Source organism: Haliaeetus leucocephalus, unplaced genomic scaffold (assembly GCF_000737465.1).
Source record: "Haliaeetus leucocephalus isolate CR32 unplaced genomic scaffold, Haliaeetus_leucocephalus-4.0 Scaffold150, whole genome shotgun sequence".
Taxonomy (NCBI): Eukaryota; Metazoa; Chordata; class Aves; order Accipitriformes; family Accipitridae; genus Haliaeetus; species Haliaeetus leucocephalus.
Window position 1 is genome coordinate 1,515,021 of NW_010972586.1, and position 18,989 is coordinate 1,534,009.

Below are 18,989 nucleotides of genomic sequence, written 5' to 3' on the forward strand. Positions count from 1 at the left end.
GGGGGTGGGGGGGGGGTGTTAAGAAAATGGCGTGGGCCAGAAATTTTCTCCTACCTTTTAACTTACTTAAGAGCTTTGTTCCCAGACATAGCAGCCATAGTGGAGACTTCAGTTAGATAAGAATACACAAAAACTTTACACTGGTGAGGCTGACTTGATAGCTTGTGATGACATGAAAAGAAATCCCTTCTAACTGGACCTGCAGTCCAGGCAATGCAGCTAAAGCTTTGACTACAGATAACCTCACTTAGCATTGTTATCTGTAACGAAAAGCAAATAGAAAAGTATTCCACCATACATCCAAAGTTACCTAGGACCTACAAAGAAAGCGCCTTCTCACAGGAAAAGCTTTTTAACCAATCACAAACTCCCTCTTAAATAACAATTTACTTGAAATATTTTAAAACCAACATTTTTAAAACCAGCTTCTGAAAATAATATACATGCAAACATACACTTGGTGTTTGACATTGCCTGCTTAATCTGTGTACACTGTAATCTGTCCAAATACCACTTACTAACAACTGCCTTACTGCATTAGAAACAGTGAGATTGCATTCACAGTAGATGCAAGTTAACTGCCCATTTTCACCCATGGAATTGAACTTAGCAATACCTTTAAAATGATGCCTTTTATTTTAAAAATAACTTAGCTAGATTTTAAGTAATTTAGCACTATCCATGCATGGTCATTCTTGCTAATCGTAAAAATATTATTCAACAGAAGTATGTGCATTACCACAAATACAGACTTTTTTGAGGTACAGAAACCCTATCTCAACAGGCTTTTCCATTTTGCGCTTTTTTTTGGTAAGTGTACACTCAAAATCCCTTTGTAAACAAACATTTAAAACCTGAATTGCATGATCAAGAGACAGAAATCTTGTTTGTCCCATTTATGGTTCTTGTTTACTACAATTTGTTGAGGGTTTTTCCTAAGCTTACTTAATACCAAGTCTTGGACCCCTCCTTTTCAAAGGAGGATCTAAATGATGATGAGACATCAGGATGAGCTGCAGCTACCTCTTTTTCCTCCAGCAGAGAGGATGGATCAATTTCTGGGTAAGTTTTCAGCCCCTCCTCTCTCAAATTCAAGCAGTCCTGCATGGGAGGCAAATCTGCCCTTTTGAACAGCTTGCAGGATCAGGGCATATATGTCCCCTTATCTGACTGGGAGGGATGGGAAGATCTGCAGCTCCTGTCTTAGCTTCATGTGAAATTATTAGTCAGCTTACTGCAAATACTTCAACAAGTCTTCCAAAGACAAATTCATACTACTGTTTCTTGAGTTTAAGGAAGAAACTAAATAAAAATCTTACAGGAACGAAATTATGCCATACATCAGAAAGAAGCAGTACAAAGTACCCACATTTTTTGTTGCTCTGCCCTGCAGCTTTAAGAATGGGCAGATACATCCCGGAATACTTAAATACTTCAGCATAAGCAGGGCAAAACAAACAAACAAGTTCCAGACCACTGGTTAATTGTAGTACATACATTAAGCCCTTTCACAAATGAAATTGTGCTGTAGTCAAGACCATTTTGGAAATGGGGAAAAAAAAATACTAAACCAAAGGGGAAAAATAATGACTCTAAATGGGGCAAAATAGCAGATCTATTGGAAACATGACAAAAACAGGATGTTAAGGAAAAAAATTAAGTGGAGTCAACAAGGTTACACATAAGTAACACCTTAACATTAAAAGAAATCTATTTTCCATTTTGACCTGGAAACCTCTTCCATTAATTACTAAAATCTATTTACACAGCAACTAGATAAAATCAATCTGATTGCTCACACTGGTTTTGGCTCACTTTCTATGGGCTCTGAGCATTCAACAGACTGGCTCTAAAGAAGTCGACATTTAGCTGCTCTGAGTTTCTGTGTTTTGCCACCTACAACACTATCCTAGCCATGATTTCTGGTATGCAAGCTCTTCTGTACTGGATATGCAGCATTTGGTTCCTGGCTCTGTCCCCTTGCCCCCAGCAGAGACATGTATGGAGGCCATGCTTCCTTTCAACCATATATGGAGGCAAAGCATCTCTACTGGTATCTCTACTGAGCTTGTTATGAGGGGTTCTGACAGGCCCCATGGCTGAGCTCTCTTACATTAAACAGACCAAGAGCACAGTATGGCAAAAGTAGAAAAGAAAGACAAACTGAGAAAAGTAGAGGGAGGACAGACAGTCCTTGGAGAACTGGGAGAGACACACACCTTCTCCTACACTTATTCCCATTCATCCTAGGAGCATCAGATAGCTTCCAAAAGAAGTGACAGCAATACATTTTACACCACACTGATATTAATACATTATTTTTCTTCCAAAGTGGGATTGCTCCACGTACAAGATCAGTAAAATTTGTACGTGTCAGTTCAGCAAAGATACAGACACAAATATGGAAGATTTGTATTCTGTCTTGGAGAACACCTCCTGTTAGGTAGGCAGACTCTTGCACAACAGAGGATAAAATCTACCGGGATCAGTTGTGCTATGGCTGGAGGTGAGCACAGAAGAAAAATTTCTGAGACTCAGGTGTGTGCTTGGCTTTAATTTCAGTAAACAGAAACTGCAGAAATAAGCAGAGTCTGTTTAATTAAAAACTATCTCAACCAGGTGACTTCTTTTTTTTTCTTCTATCTTGGACAGCTGAACTCTATCAATTTATTATTATGATCTTACCAAACTTGTGCCACAAGTCAGAGTTGCATTTTCTATGCAGTGATTCTGAGACTAATAAAAGACGCATACTTCTCCCCCATATTTAACCAGATCTAAATTAGCTTTTATGTGAAGCTCCATCTACCTCGGTGTATAGACATCAAAGAATCATATTCATGTTCTTACAGCATAGCCTGTCCCAGTCTTGAGTGTATTTTCAACTATGGTTCTCTGGCAGCAGCTTGTCATTTAGTTAAAACAATCAAGCTCTCATCAGAGGACAGAAAATTGCTCAAGGCTTGCAAGGCACCCAAAACCAAGCCTGGTTTAATTCTGATTCTAGCCACGCCACTCATGGTTTTATCTGGTGGTCTGACCTCTGCTTTGAAGGGAACCTCCGCTGCGTGCTGGTACGGAGCGGTGATGATAGTGAACAGCAGCGATGCATCTCCCTCTCTAATCTTGGCTGGCAAAGGCTGCTGGCTTCCAGTACTTACTTGAAGGGCTTTTCCCCGGTGTGTGTCCGGATGTGATTGTTGAGCGTTGTGGCACCAGCAAAGGCACGACCACAGTAGCCGCACTTGAAAGGCCTGTCGCTGGAGTGCGTAACTACGTGGTTCCTCAGCTCCGAAGGTTGGGAGAAAGACTGGGAGCAGTGACCACACTGGTAGGGCCTGCAATGGGAAAGAGAAACACCGTGCCATCAGTGCTTTCTATTGGCATGACCAGGAAGCCATATGGGCAGGAACATCTGGTTTTCACAGTAATTTCCAGAGAGAACTGCAGGTGCACTTCTCTGGGGCTTTCTTGGGAGACACATACACAAAACTTCATGACCTCTTTAGCAAATGTGAAATGCTTGTGCAGGAATTGACTGAGAGTCTATGGGCATCATGCCCCACAAAACATATTCCAGCAAGCTAGTGAGCCTGCACTACACATCATATGCCTGCCTTAGTTCTCCCAAACTCAGTGTGGTACTCCTTAGTCACAAAAAAAACCTCCTCACACATCAGAGCTAAGAGACTCATGAAATCCTCTGTCTGTTGGTGCCAGCTACAGTCTTACCTATAAATGCATGTCTGATTGTTATACCTATAACCTAGGTGGATTCTGTGACTGTTCACAATTAAATCCTTTATACTGCTTTGGAGGAATCTAGGTTTTTTGAGATCACCATTTTCAATGAGAGGCATTGGAAAAAATAACCACCATGTTACAATTGCCTTTCTATTTTCTTACTGCTGTTGAAAATATTTATATTTAATTACCATGTTTCTCCCATCCAGATTGAAAATGCCTTTTCTGTGATCTTGAAATGAAACCCAGAACTTAGGTTTTTCAGTGCCACAGTTCGTTAAAAACAAACATAACAAGCAAACAAAACTGACCGATATGTTACAAATCAGAATCATAACAATCAGACTGCAAACACAGAAAGAAAAGGATACAAGACAGCAAGGTGAGACAGGACTGCTGAAATGCAAATACCATTGCTAACTAAAATAAAATGTGAAGAAACAATGCCTATATATTTCTGTTTGGTAAAAGTGATTTAATATCAACATTCTACAGCACTTTTTCCTTCTCACATTTGATTTAAGTTAGTGACAGAGTCCTACATGCTCATCAGACTTTTTGTTAAGAAAATTAAGAATTTTTCTGGAGGGATATTAATGATTTTTACCCTGCACAACATTTTAAGGCACAGCTCTTGATGTCTATGTTTCTAGAGCCAATGGCCAAGACCAACTTAATTGCTCTCTCTTTAATAAATGTGTATGTTTAAATGGCTAGAAACCAAAACTAAAGGGAGGGAGACAATGGTGACCAAGCATGTACAATTCAATTAAGTGCAAAATAAAGTGAACTATCTCATTTGTCAAGTGAACTGCTTAATTGTGGCTACTTGCATCACTGAACACAAATACTATTATTTTACAGTGCTTCAGAGCACTGAACCCTGATTGTAGAATTTTTTAGCTTGATTAATAGCTCAGTATTGGTCAATAACTCAATAGCTTACAATTTTAATTACTTACATTTGAAAATCTAACTGCTCTCCAACAAGTTTGTAAGAAATATATAAAAGCGGTGGAAAGGTTACTTAACCTAGATGATGTGACCCTTAAAAAAACCCATGAATATATGTAAAATAATATTTTAAGAAACGAATAAGTACTGAGTATCTGTTTCTCTTATTGGAAGACAAGTAGTAGCATGCCCAGTCTTCTCCTTTCTTGAAGTGCATGGCTAATTTGCACAGAAAATAGTATCAAACTTGACATGAAAGTTTAAGTGCTGGTAAAACAAAGATGATTTGTGAATGCAGACTTATTTGTTCGGGTCTTTTCAAATCAAATATTTTTAAGCAAAAAGAACACATTAAGATATTCTGTATCCAAGAAACATTGATTTTTTTAATAGTGAAAGGGACCATTAACATCTATTAGCCTCTGGTTATCTATTTTTAACAGCTACCACAACAAATGATACAACACTACATAAAACCAATTAATCTTTTATTTTTTTAACAGTCAATGTGATTAATTTCATACAGTGTAAAATCACACCATAACTTGTCTGTAGTCAAAATTCCAAACCAGTTATAACTGAACATTGTGATGCAAAGTAAAATATTTTTACCCCCTACATTGGCTTGAAACAAATTTCTTGTTTACAAAGGATATTAGTATATTTACTCAGAATGCATTTCAATGGCTGATGCTGAAGAAAAAAAGCCCTTTAAAAAAATCACATCTTGTTACATCACTTTGACTGTATTTCTTCCATTCATTGATATCTTGGAAGAACAACTATTAAAGAAGTTACCCTCCTCTTTGCAGGGGATGCATTTCTCCAGTTTATACACAGGTGATTCTGATTAATACTGAAATGGGCAGAATAAGTAATTTTTTCAAGCTAGATACATGGCATATATTAAACAAAGCTCATTTTAAAAAGAAAGCCTATAAATGCACTGAAATACTATAACAGTTTTAAAATGCTGTATTTAATTTACATAATTGCAGATTCAAATATGCCAAATTTTGACAACTTTTGGATACTACGATTTTTTCCAAGAGCAAAAAAAAGTCATTCAGTAAGTATAAAAGTTATCATTTTGTTCTCTGGTAACCATTTTACTCTGCTCAGAAATTTTTCTTGGCAGAAAATAAAATCAATGTGTTGTTTTTACAAAAAAAATGAAAGCGCTGCGGAAGGACTGGACAGGAGCAACGCTTGGTTCAGTGAGTGCATTGACACAGGCAGAGCAGGCCTGTCTTTGATGTAGCAGTTATGCCTTCTCCCATCACTTTGGTCTGCAATGGGACAACGAATTAAGATGGTGACCTCTTTATAGCAGAGGTTTGCAGGCAGAAGGAGCAGGGACATATTGACAAAAATGGTGGTCCTCATAGGCTGTATTTTCAAAGATGTGCTGCTAGACTGAATGCAGTCCCAGCCAAGAAAAACTCATTTCCACTGGAATAACCAAGAACATATTGTACCTTCTTGAGCTTCAAGGTATCCATGTGAATATAAGCATAGCTGTGTCACAGGACAGACGTGTATTGATGCTCCAGAAAATTAATGTTTAAACAACATGGATGTCAGTCACTTCATATGTGAAAGCCTACATAACTAAAATATTCCTTTGCAGATGTACAGGCAGATTTGCAAGCATGAAAGTAATCAGTTTGATGAAACAGGTGTACCAGGGCCTCAAAGCACAGTTCAGCTGACTATCTGAAGAAATATTTTTTTCTATAAGAATTTGTCTTCCAGCTACCATACACCAGAAACGACATAGTTTGGAATGTCTTCAACATTGTATTTTATACAAAGGATCTTGTAGGCCCTTCCAGACGTAAATCAAGCCTGATCAAAATCTTCTCATATAGAATTTTTAAATTACATTTAAGAACAGCTAAACTGATATATAGCAATGTGCAGATGAGAATGATGTGCTGACAGCCATCAAAAGCAGTTCTAATGTTTTTCACTAAACACCTAGCTACATATTTTTCTAGTTCTCTGTCTTCCTGTCTGAGCTTAAAGAAAGGAAATCTACTTACCTAGAAGCAAATTCTGCTGTTAGAAAAATTACACTGTTGCCATTAACTCCATGCACCATCAATCAGCTATCTAGGTTTACTAACATATAGAGTGCACCAGCTTTTTCTACAGACCCTAATCTTACAGTCCCTGACTATATGGTGGCCCATTATAGGAACACAGGCCATTTAAATGAAATTCAGAAAGGAGTAACTGTAATCTAATAGTTTTCGGGTTTTGAAGTTATTTAGATTTTGAGCTTTTCCAAGTTTTTCAAGTTACATATTCAAAATGAAACCAGACAAGAATACTTTTTGCTCCCCAATTTAGACAATCTCTTGAATGATTTTGATGTTTGGTGATGTCTTTTCCCATGTTACAATCTTCTCACTTTTGTGGCTGATTTTTTCTAGGTGAAACTCCATCATATAAAGGACTAGTACAAAACGCATGTTCCCCTACGAGGCTTATTGAACCTCACCAAAGCTCATGCTTAGTGCAGGGGATGGAGATCCCTTGACATGCACAAAGCATGTTAAGGGATAATAATAGAAAAATCCGTATCTTTACACCTGGAATAGCTGCTGACAGACAACTGTGCATTTAGATTGATTCTTTTTAGATTTTCATTTTGCAAAAGTGACATAGCCTTTAATTGTTTATCTTGTACTATTCCTCTGCTAGAACAATATACTTTCCAACTCCTGACTCCTAAGTACATCTAGGCAATATAAACTTATTTTCTACATCGCAAATAATACATGGTCTGAACTATCAGAATCCTGAAAAATCTTGTAATTATTTTCCACTGAATTTTCAAATTGTTTCCTTTATGTTGAACAGGTTTCTAGTGAGGCATCTTCAGAAGTGAATTTGCTGTTTTCAAGGGGGATGTGGAATCCCAGCGCAACCCTTAGAAGAGGAATTGCTTGTGATGGTGAGCTCCTGAATACCTTAACACTATCATTAAAACACTGTCAGATCAGGGAGACAGAATAGCACATTGCTGTAATTCTTTCTCCTTAGAAGAAGTTAGAAAAGCACCAGCTGAAAGAAGAGAGACTGACATGTGGCTGAAAGTGCTTCTCCTTGTTGAGGACTAAGAAGTAAAAAATCAACTTGATTGATGTCAGGGTCTCAAAGTGTGGGACACAGGGCTCCACTGAACCCAGGGCAGGGTTTCACGGCGTGATAGGGAGAAGGCTGGTCACACCACAGCCCCTGCAAAAAAGTGAAAGCAGGGCACGTTGGAATGGGGACCAGCACCAGCTTTCAGGGCCAGGCCTTTGTACAACACACAGCATTAAGAGCACAGCTGCAGTCAGAGGAGTTAGGTCACAGTTGTCCTAATGGAAAGGTATTTTGGAGGGATGCCACCTTCTAGCAAGTTGAACTGAGAGCGTGGAGAACAAAGTGACACCTAAGGATGCTGCTAGCTTGCACACAGAAGCATCCCTAGCATCAGCGTGGCCACGGGTGTGTTACATTCGCTGCCTCTGGACTCGACATCCCCTGCTGCCTTGGATTTCCCCTTAGGCAGCACGGCTACTGCCCCGAGCACTTCGGGCACCACGCAGCAGCAGCGATGGCTGAGCTGGACCCACTGGGAGTTCTGGGATCGCCTCTTACAAGTGTTTGTGGAGGAACTAGCAAAAGCAGAAAGTTAGCACACTTGAAGTGTTTTCAAACTTCTGAAGCTGTTAGGGAGAAGTGCCGCTCTGTGCACACTTTGTTCTTACTAACTATGAGTACTGGGAGTTTGCAAACCTTTGTAAAAAAATCATGCAGGAACAAGCATTAAATTCAGCATGATGTTTATGTTTTCTTTAATTGAGTAATATTCCGTAGCCTCTCTATAAACAGAAATAGACAACTCTTGCTCACAACATTTACTTTTTTTACGTCTGTTTTGGGAGATGTTTAAACTAATTAATGGACTGGGGGAGAACATCAAGGTCAAAGACACAGAACCTATAAAAAAAAAGATAAACACAAAATGGGCTGAGCCATGATCTTAGAGAAAAGACCTTATTAAATTCCCAGCTTCAAACTTCAAGGTCCTGCTTTTAAATACACCTCACAATTTAATATTGAGGTGCTACAGTGAAATGTGAGTACAATAATATCTTTTGAGTAAACAAGAATTGTGAGGGCCAGATAACACAATCTATCAGCCACAGATACACTTATAGAGTGGGTCTTCCCTCAAATTATCAGCTTAAATACATGGCAATCAATGAGAATATATATCACACAGATATACATATTGTATATGAAAATGTGCCACAGACAGCTCTTAGGAACTGCAGCTATCTGCCTTCCCTCAATACCAATACATCCTGAATCTGGTGATCATAGTGAGAAAGAAGAAAGATGTCATTAAAAGAAACTGCGCCATTATCAGAAAAGTGGTTGCAGTTAAAAAAAATAAGATTAAAATATTGCTCTAAAAACAATTCACTCTGATCAAAGGCTTTTGGTTACCCCTTTCTGAAGCCCCCCAAATAGCATTGTTGGGAACTTCTGCAGCAGGGGAAAGAAAAAAAAAAAAACAAAACAAAAAAAACAGAAGAGAAAATAGATTTCTGACTCCTGCTTCAAAAAAATAGTTACTCAAACTGCTTCTGTCTGGGCAAGGCTTAAAAAAAGTCCCAAAGACTGAGAAAGTCCCAGAATTCAAATCTTGATGGTTTTAAATATTCACCTCCTACCCCACTCCAACCCCAATTACCATTCAATTTGAAGAGAAGCCCTACAAAATATAACAAGCTAAAAAAACCTCACTGGAAAGGGAGAAGTAAATTATAAGTAAATCAGTAAATAATTTAAAATTAATTTTATTTTGAATTAAAATCCTAATCTTAATCAAAAATAACAAACACAGTAGATGATTTTAATAATTCTCCCTATTTTGGATTTATCTTTTTTTAAAATTATTTTTATTTATTAAATCATCTGCCTGTTAAATAGGACCATTTCTTTCTTACTGCCTAACAGAATGAAGTATATTTTTGGGCTTTTTTAATGTCTGCTCTCATACAGGTGTTTTCTGAATCTAAGTGGCTTGAAAGCAATTTCTTTTTTTTTTAATTTCTCAAGCCCCAAGTAGTCTGCTTTTCTCAAATTTCAGTCCATGAATTGGATTCCTTTATAGATTCAAAGGCGTTTTCCCTGCACCTCTTGCTGTAGGTAATCAGCATTGTTGAAAAACAAATACCAAGCCAGAACAGATAGTCTAAAGTAATTTCCTAGAGAAGACAGGCCCTGCTGCTTCAGTCACATCAAAGATACAGTGGCTGGTGTGCTCACAAATTGCTGACAATAAATGGGGAGCTGTTTATCAGCCAGAGCAGTGCTGCAGATATCGTTGAGAAAATACAAACCAGAGAGTTGCACCCAGTACTTCAGGCTGGCAAGCAGGTATTCCTTCACAAATCATACCCTATTTTCTTGTCTCCAGGAAATCTTGTACAGCACTTTAGGAATTTTTCATCTGGAGAAATGCAATATGTTTAAGAAACCAAAGACCACTCTTTTTCAGCCACTGTATCACTAAATAGCTGATCTACTGGTACCTGCTAAAAGACAAAAATCTGCCTGTGATATAAGCTCAACCTGTAATGATTTCTAACCAGGGATATGAGAACCCAGATCCTAGGCAGTTATGATCTGCAGTAACTGTTCTGGTAATTTCAAACACTGAATGAATTGCAGTGAGCTTAAACAGATTCATGTGACTGACGTCCCCCATAATGCTCTGAAGACAACCTATTGGGAAATGCTTTTACAGCAGTTATGTTGATGGCACACCTCACGGGAACAAAGGCGGCATTACAAAACTAGCCTCCACAAGGAGTCTGCATAATTTATTTAATGAAAACATAGAAATGTAAGCCATTTTTCAGTACAGGGGGAACACAGGTGTCACAGAACAGAGCACTGCATTATCTAGTATTTATGCAACAGATTGATCCTAAGTGTATATTGCAAGTTCATTTAGCTTTTATGCTCTCTATATAACAAAAGAGAAAAAGTTTCTTAAAAGGATTCATAAAACCCAACAAGCCAAAGAGGAAATCAGCTAAATTAGCCAGTATCAATATTGAGAAAAAGGCGTTAGCTGTTAAGTTTTGAATCTTCCTGAAAGCTTCTGGGATTCAACACTTACAACTCAGAGGCTTCACTTACCTCCTCTCCACCCCAATCATCCCCAAATCTGCTGAGTCCTTTCTCTAATTACCCTTTGCTCTCTTTGCTCCTGGGGACCCTACTTGTCTTCTGATCTAGATAATTTTCCTACTATGCTGTAGGGTATTCTGAGCTAAAAATGCTCTACGCTTTCTTGTTGGAGTTATTCTGCATTGACAATTCAGGTAAGCACGGGAGAGAAGAAACAGTAACACATCATGAATCAGCAACCTACTAATGAGGGTGTTCACTTCTAATGGGGAAGACTTAAAACGCAGCCTGTGTTTCAGGCAATACTTAACACAAGATACTTAGGAGAAAATAAATAAAAATAAATGAAACTAAATAAAAATTAAAAAAAAAAAAAATCTCTCACCTCCAAGATGACAGACCTAATTGTAGGATAGACTTATCCTAATTTCTTCTCTCTGGCAAAAAGAAAATTTAACTATCCCTTACAGCGCAGAATAGCTCCATTAGGGGAGACTCTTCTTGCATTAACTGTTATCTGCAGCTTGGTTCTTCATAAAGGAAGACACAGGTTCAAGTGAAGGAAAGGATGAAATCCAGGTGTCATACCTGGTTGGATGCATCACAGAAAAAGTATGTAGGGGCCCCTCACAACATATCTCTTTTAGACTCCCTGATGCAGCATTTAATGCTTTACAGTATGCTTAGGATGCTTTAATGATGGAAACGTAAGAATCCGTGAAACTTAGCAGAGCAGACCTTTTGGGACCTACATTCTACATTGTGGCACTTAAATTGGCCGTTGTGTCTTACAGCTTCCTTAACATGGCATTTGTTTCTGCTAAGGCCAGCATAAAATTCAGAAAATATTTAAAAGGCTTGTTTGCATTCACATTATCAACTCTTTAAATTCTATGAAGATTTGCATGGAATCCAGTTTGCGCCTAACATGCTTGACATTACTTCCTAGAAAACTGGATTTATACTCCAGTATCTCCACACCCACAGAATCACACAAGCACATGTGTACACGTAGATAACCACATACACAAAGAGACATAGACATGCATACAAACACATGCACAGACTCACTGATGACTATTTTTTGGTAGTGTTTTGGTCAAATGTAATTCACAATTAAATGCTGCTTTTAGAAAAACCTTCCAGGGACTCAGCTGTTCTGCTCAAACCTTCTTCACAGCTGAAGAAAAGACAAAACATGGGCAGCCTTTTTTATTGAATTAATTTGATTTTTGTCTTTTGTCCTGCTAGCTATCAAAATTGTCAAATAAACCAGCTTTGATTCATAAATAATGGTTCCATTATATTTACTGTGCCACCGGTCAGAGTACCTGAAATTTTAATTCACTTGTTCAGCTAAATTTCATCCTCAGTTCACGGCCATAAAATTCTGTATTGACAAACTTTCAAACCAACTTTGACTCTGAGGTATCTAGTCAACATTTTTCTTCTGTGTGGATATTAGTTTATTGAATAAGTGGCATCTGTTTTCCTCCACATCACTAGTGGAGTAGGTATTTCCTTTTGACAGCTTTGCACGATTTATGGGTTTGCATGCTCTGAAGAAAAATAGTACTAAGCAAAAAATTCCAATTCATTACCTCTTAGTACTTAATTAAGTTCATACACATTGCACACTATAGGTGAACCCTGAAATGACTGTGACAGCCACTGAGCAGCAAGTTAGATTATCTTTGGAAGACAGAGAGACTTTTAATTATCTTGACCTCATTTTTCCATCTATGATATTCATAAATTTTCCTTCTATTTTGTTGCCTCCATCAGATGTACCAAACCATTCTGAAAACAAGATTAAATCCTTAGCTATTTCCTTTTATCTGTACATTTAGGCACCAAATGTTTTTACAAATAGTGAAGTCAAGCAATGTTTTTTATCGGCTTACTTCACGCAGCTGCAGATGAATTATGTTGTACAGGCTCCTCCTAATAATGGTTTGGTTTTGGAAATGATAACAGCTTGATAAAAGAAGAAAGCAGTGGATCTGGCTATCAGTAGATACAGAAATAAAGAGAGCCTGGGCTTTACCTGTCAGGGTTCTGCGTACACACATGCATCTGTAAGAGGATCCGCTGGGTGAAAGTCTTAAAGCATTGCCCACATTTCCAAAGATGCCAGTCACTGAACTCAGAATTTAGTTGGCTTGTTGAAGTTGGGCTTGCAAGAACTCGTTGGTTTTTGACACTGATCTGGTTAAATCCTGACTCGATGGACCCAGACTTATCCAGGAGAGAAAAATTTCTGCTACACGGAGTCTGTGGAAATACTATGGATCGCTGTGGAGTGGCAGGGGATAGTTTGCTACTTTTATTAAATGGCTGTAGGGTGTCTTGTCTGGACATGGCCTCCATTACAGTCGAAGGGACATTCACTGGGAGAAAACAAGAAAAGTGAATAAGATCCTTTTTATGCCTTTTAAAAACTAATACAGTGTTGGGAGACACCAAAAAAATACCAACATCCATTTTCTTGACACTAGAATTAAACAACTTTATTTTAACAATGCACAAAAGAATGGCCTTGAATGAAACAGTGATCTGAATGGATGATGCTGTTTCTGTGACACTGAAATGAAAACTTATGCAAAGGGGTGTCTGAGACTGAAAGGACTCAGAGAAGACTGACTGTGATATACATTTATTGCACAATGGGATTGTTTTCTGAAAGAAAATGCTGCTGTGCTTCTGATATCCTGACTCTGCATGTTGCAGTCAGAATGTCCAATTCTATATCACAGACAAGCATGAATTTTGAGAGCTTGGGGGAAAAAATCCTTGCCTGGACACTCCTTGAGATACAACAGGGCTTAATATCTACTGCAGCAATAGTTCCCTTATCTTCTTGAAGAGCAGCCACTAAGGATATTATACTATTAGATCTCACAAACAGTCACACAGCCAATACAGTAGTACCAAGCCAGTGACTTCACCATGGCTCATATGATTAAGGCTAACAGCAGTTGGATCACCACAAGACAATGCAAAGTATAAGCAGAGGTATCTTTGTGCATCAATTTCTCACCTACAAAATAAGAACAAAACCTGTTTCTAGTCCCATGAAAGTCTTATGATCATCAATTAACTATATCTTATGAGGCACTCCAATATTTCAGCAACAAGTGCAATATGCTGTTCTCACAAAGAAGTGATTTAGTGCTGAATTTGGATGTTGCACGATAAGGAAGGCAGGAGGTCAAACATATAGAAGAAATTTGAACAGCTGCCTCACTCCCTGAGTACCATCTAGATTATGAAGTGAATGAAGCAAGGGTCCTATGGAAAAATGGGGTCAGCACCACAATGCAAAAAGAAGCAAAATTTAGGCCACCTGGGCCCAGTACCTTCTCATGCTTTCTAATTTTGGCATGCTCAACCTCATGAGATAATATTTTAATGGAGATTTTTTTAATTAAATATGTTGTATGCATATGTCTACGTCTACATATATTCACACATTTAGTTATTGTCACAAAGTGTTTACATGTATATAGCCACACGTAGGTATGTAGCACCTACTAAACAGGTGATTAGAAATTGCAACTCTGTTTAAGTAAGTAATCATGATAGATTTCTAAGAGCAAATATGAGAATTAAATTTCAATTGTGAGCTGGAATAATCCGATATTATTTAACATACAATAAAAATGTAATATAAACTAATGTTTTGGTAATACCTTAAATAATGCCAGTTACTTCACAGAGTTATATACTAATATATTACATTAATCACAATGACTCCAATATTATAATATTACATGCTATTTAATTTACTTAAGTTGAGGTCCTTCCTAGGCTATTGTTTTCTGGAGTATATGAGGACCTGATTTCCAAGTAGAGTTACATCCATGGGGCTGTCCCTCACAAGTTTCCAGACATATAATACATCTTCTATGTCTCTTCGGTACAAGGGGCAATTTGTATAATTTCATTTTGCCCCAACATTCTCATAGAAGAAGCAGATCTTTTTTTTTTTCAATTGTATTCATAAAAGTCCACAGAAGCAATAAGATCAGGATATTAAAGACCTAAGGAATATAGGCAGAGGTTGTACTGGGTGAAAATACCCCTTTGCAGAAGATAAGCAGAAGGTCTATTCAGAGGGCTTAAGTAGCATTTAAGTCATATACCAGCCTGCAGCTGGCTCCATGCTCAGAGATGAATTTCATCTACTCATGTCACTCTCTCTGTGGATGAAACTCTGGTTTCTCTCACAGCAAAATAGCAAGTGACAATATTTAGAGATTTTAGCCATAACACTTTGCTTTTAAAGTAAAGGTTTTGTAAGCTTCAGCTCATGAAAGAAAAAATAATATTTCTATATTGTACACTGCAGAGCATGAGTTTTATTAGCAAACATTACTGCCAGTAATTAAATTTCTTTTAAACTTTTCTTGAGCCCAACAGATTTGAAAACTCAAGATGAGAAAGGATGTTTATTTTTGACAGTTTAATCCCTGCTATCTTGCTGTTTTATTGCTGCGTGGTTCAGTATTTAAGTTGCTATGAGACACGAGTTCATCCTAGCATTGCTGTTTAAGTATCCAAGTACTTGACCAAAAAAATACATCTTATATGTAATTGATTAAGCATGGCCAGCCACAAGGTTACTTTAGACCAAAGTCAACCAGGCATCCATGATTGGTTTCCTCCACCAGGTAGATACACATAGCTGTCAAAATGGAAGAGAGGTCTTTGATGCAAGCTCAAATCAAGTTCCACACACAAACAGTGAAACTGAAGGGTGCGCTTGGATCACCCATTCCCATTACAGACAAAGGTATCCAGCACTAGATTGCACTGGGTCTATGTTATAAGTTACATGCTTAATTTTGTGACTATTCCTAGGAAACTAAACATAAAATACTGAGAAGGGGTAGAAGAATGAACAGAAATGGGGATGGCCAGGACGGTATGGAGGTTCATTGTCATTTCAGGCTACTTAAACTCAGTTTGTATTTAGAGAAGCTGGCTTTTACCTTTTAACCACAAGGACCTCACCTCTACAGTAAGTCAGACAAAGCTTTTCTCAACTTTTCTCAGTGGTAATAGAATGAAGAATCACTAGCAGAGGCCTCATGGTCCTGCAATGCATTACTGTTTTGGCAAGACAGTGTCTTGTGATAGGTCTGATAACAATGGAGAGGGCCAAGCAAATCAGTTAAGGATAGACTAGGAATGAATCACTTAGAAGGAAGAGTGATTCTATCTACTACCAAGCTATGTGAGACTGCCATGGTGGGAAATCTGCTATTTAATTGCACGTACCTGCACACTTCCAAACACCTCCATTTACTTAGGTAACCATACCATGATTTTGCACAGCTTAAGTGTATCAGATTCAGGGTTTTATTTTGTACAGATCAAGCTTACCTTAAATATATAAACACTTCATTTTAATATGTCTTAAAATACTGTAGGAATATAGCTGATTAGGTATGAAACAGGAATTCTGGCTTACACAGGTAGAAATGAAAGGAAGAACTTACAATTTTCATCTTGTGCAATGCACTGCAGAGGGATTCCAAAGAAAGATGTGTAGCTATCATTGTACCACACCAACAACTCGGTGCCCCTGGGGATATCTATACAAGCCCGGTAGAATATATTTGACCTAAATGGGAGAAAAAGAAAAAAAATGCCTAATTTAGGAATAGAGCATTCTCCTCTTATCACACACAGTATTACAGTAGAAATCCATTGTTTTGGTAGGATTTCTGCAGATAACTGAATGACTGACCTACCAATTATTTTAAAACCAAACCTATCATTAGGGAAGGACTTTGTTCCTGTAGCACTGGGTAACAAAGAGCTTACAGGCACTTTGTACCTAGCATATTTTAAACACAAAGATTTTACAAGCACCAAGATTTTATGAAAAGACAGATATTTTCTTGCAATGTCCCTTTTAAAGTGATTTTAGAAATGCTCTATTTTGCTCACACAGTACAAACATCAGTTGTGCGCACAGTTCAGTAAGTTCAGCAAGTTCAGCCATTTAAACAGCTTTGCATTCGTCATCTAAGCTAAAGTTAACATATTTTAAGGGTAAATAGACAACAGTTCTTTCATTTGAGCAAGTTCTTTTAGCAAGAGGTTTGAAATAGCATGACATGGTCTTTCATTACAGCAATATACCACCAAAAAGAGAGATACTGGATTGTTGAGTAAAAGAGACTTTGGCTTAGGGGAATAAAAAAATGGGGTTAATCTGAACATACAACCATAAAATCTCCCCCTGTATAGAACATGAGGGTAACATCAATGATCTTTCAGTAAGTATAAATTCGTGTTACCGTAAATGTCATATCTTATCACATCGCTCTGTGGGAAAAGACTGTGGATATTCCTACACCACTGAATTGGGAGTTGGGGGTGGGGGGTGGGGGGGAAATCCTAGAATCCCTAGCATCAAAAGCAAGAGCCTTATCCTGACCTTGCGCTGATGTAAATAGCTTCAGAGTGATGCTTCTACAGTTAACAGATTTACATGGGGGCAAAAACTGTGTAAGATTAGAATCAGGCACAAGATAAAATAAAAATGTTATCAGTTTGTAGTGGCTTTTCCCTTAGGCTTCACATGGAACAGTAAAACACACTCCTGTGAGATGGATAGAAATTCAATATATACAAGAAGAACACTCCACTCTCGCTGAAGGATTACATACCAAAATGATACAGTCAAAGTACCAAGAAATGACCATTTTTTATAACAGCTTATGTAAGGCAGAAAAACATCTATAGACCAAAAAAAAATGTTAGGCCTCAACCGGTTTTCTGAGTGAAGAATTGCTACAAACGTTAGCCTGAAGTTCAAGATAAAAGTGTTTAGGGTTGGTAGGCCTTAAATTTAGACTTTCTATAAAGAATTGGCTGTAGCGATGCAATTTGTTCCTTGTATAACACTGCAGACATAAGGAGAATCTTTTACCACATTTTTCATGGCAGTGAGATATGCACTTGTCAACATATTTTGTCACCGCAAAGTGGCTCTTGGCAACAGGATCATAAAGATCAATAAAAAAGTGCAGATTCTCAATATTTTACTAGCAGCTGCAAAAATTTCATTTATCTTGTTATTTTCCTCGCTTACTGCCACCCTGTCTCAGGAGGGCACTGCTAGCTAAGCAGAATGGTTTTCCTACCCTTCTATGAATATCTGACAAAAACTCTCCCCTTTGTGTCTCCTCTTCTCTTTCCCTCCTCCTCCTCCTCCTCTCCTCTTCTCCCTCTCTTTCTTCCCAGAGCTGAGCATTTCATTAATTCTTTCCACTGTTACATAAAAATGAAAATCGGAGCCATGCTATAAATTACCAGCATCTCCTAACTTGAGAAAAATTGAGTCTACTTTGTACTTCACCCTTGTAACATTTCATCTCTCAGTTTGGCTTCCCTTAACATAAACACAGCAGCCCGGCAAATGAATGTGCTAAAACCAAATGACACACTTTGCCGCTGAAAGAGCAGAACTGTTTTTGAGCAATGGGTGGTCTGTGAGGCTTGGAGTAGGCAGGGAAAAAAAAGTGTAAGCGTACACCGTCCCTTACAAGCGTGCAGAGCTTCCAAAACTCGCAGAAATCTCTGCATGCTGAAGTACATCAAAGGGATTTTTCCCTTTTCGGATAATATTTCCTTTGCTGACATGTATTTAGTATTGTGGTTGGATGACTCATAAAGATAGCTTCATGGCGTCCCAACGCAGTTGAAGCAGAACACATGCCAACAAACATTATTGTCAGCCTCAAAATAAAAACAAAACGTTCAGCTAAGGGTCAATCAATCAAGAGCACTTTGAAGAAAATTCCATTTAGATATTACAAATCATAACAGAATGAATTTAAACCAGCTGACTTTCTGTGAGGAGGACGTCCATGTACAATAAAAATTAGGCTGGTTTTTCAGTGTCCAACTTTTCTATTTTCTTACACTTGGACGCAGTCACTGGTGATGGATGCCAGTTTTTTAAATTGTGTTTTTGTAGTTCATTTTATAAAGATCTGAAGTAATCGAAAACAGATCAACAGAGTGAACTCTAAGTAAAAACTGCATCATGAAAGGAGAGTTGTAAAATC

At 37.9% G+C, this 18,989-nt stretch overlaps 1 protein-coding gene across 1 annotated transcript in view; it reads right to left on the reverse strand.

Annotated features, from left to right (window-relative positions):
* The window catches only part of PRDM6 (PR domain containing 6), a 73,429-nt gene that overhangs the window by 4,023 nt on the left and 50,417 nt on the right, over window positions 1–18,989 (reverse strand). Inside the window, exons 4-6 of the mRNA XM_010561690.1 lie at window positions 16,407–16,531; window positions 12,950–13,292; window positions 3,162–3,338 (exon numbers count right to left, since the gene is read on the reverse strand). Coding sequence (XP_010559992.1) covers window positions 3,162–3,338; window positions 12,950–13,292; window positions 16,407–16,531 — 645 coding nt within the window. The remainder of the gene's footprint in view (window positions 1–3,161; window positions 3,339–12,949; window positions 13,293–16,406; window positions 16,532–18,989) is intronic.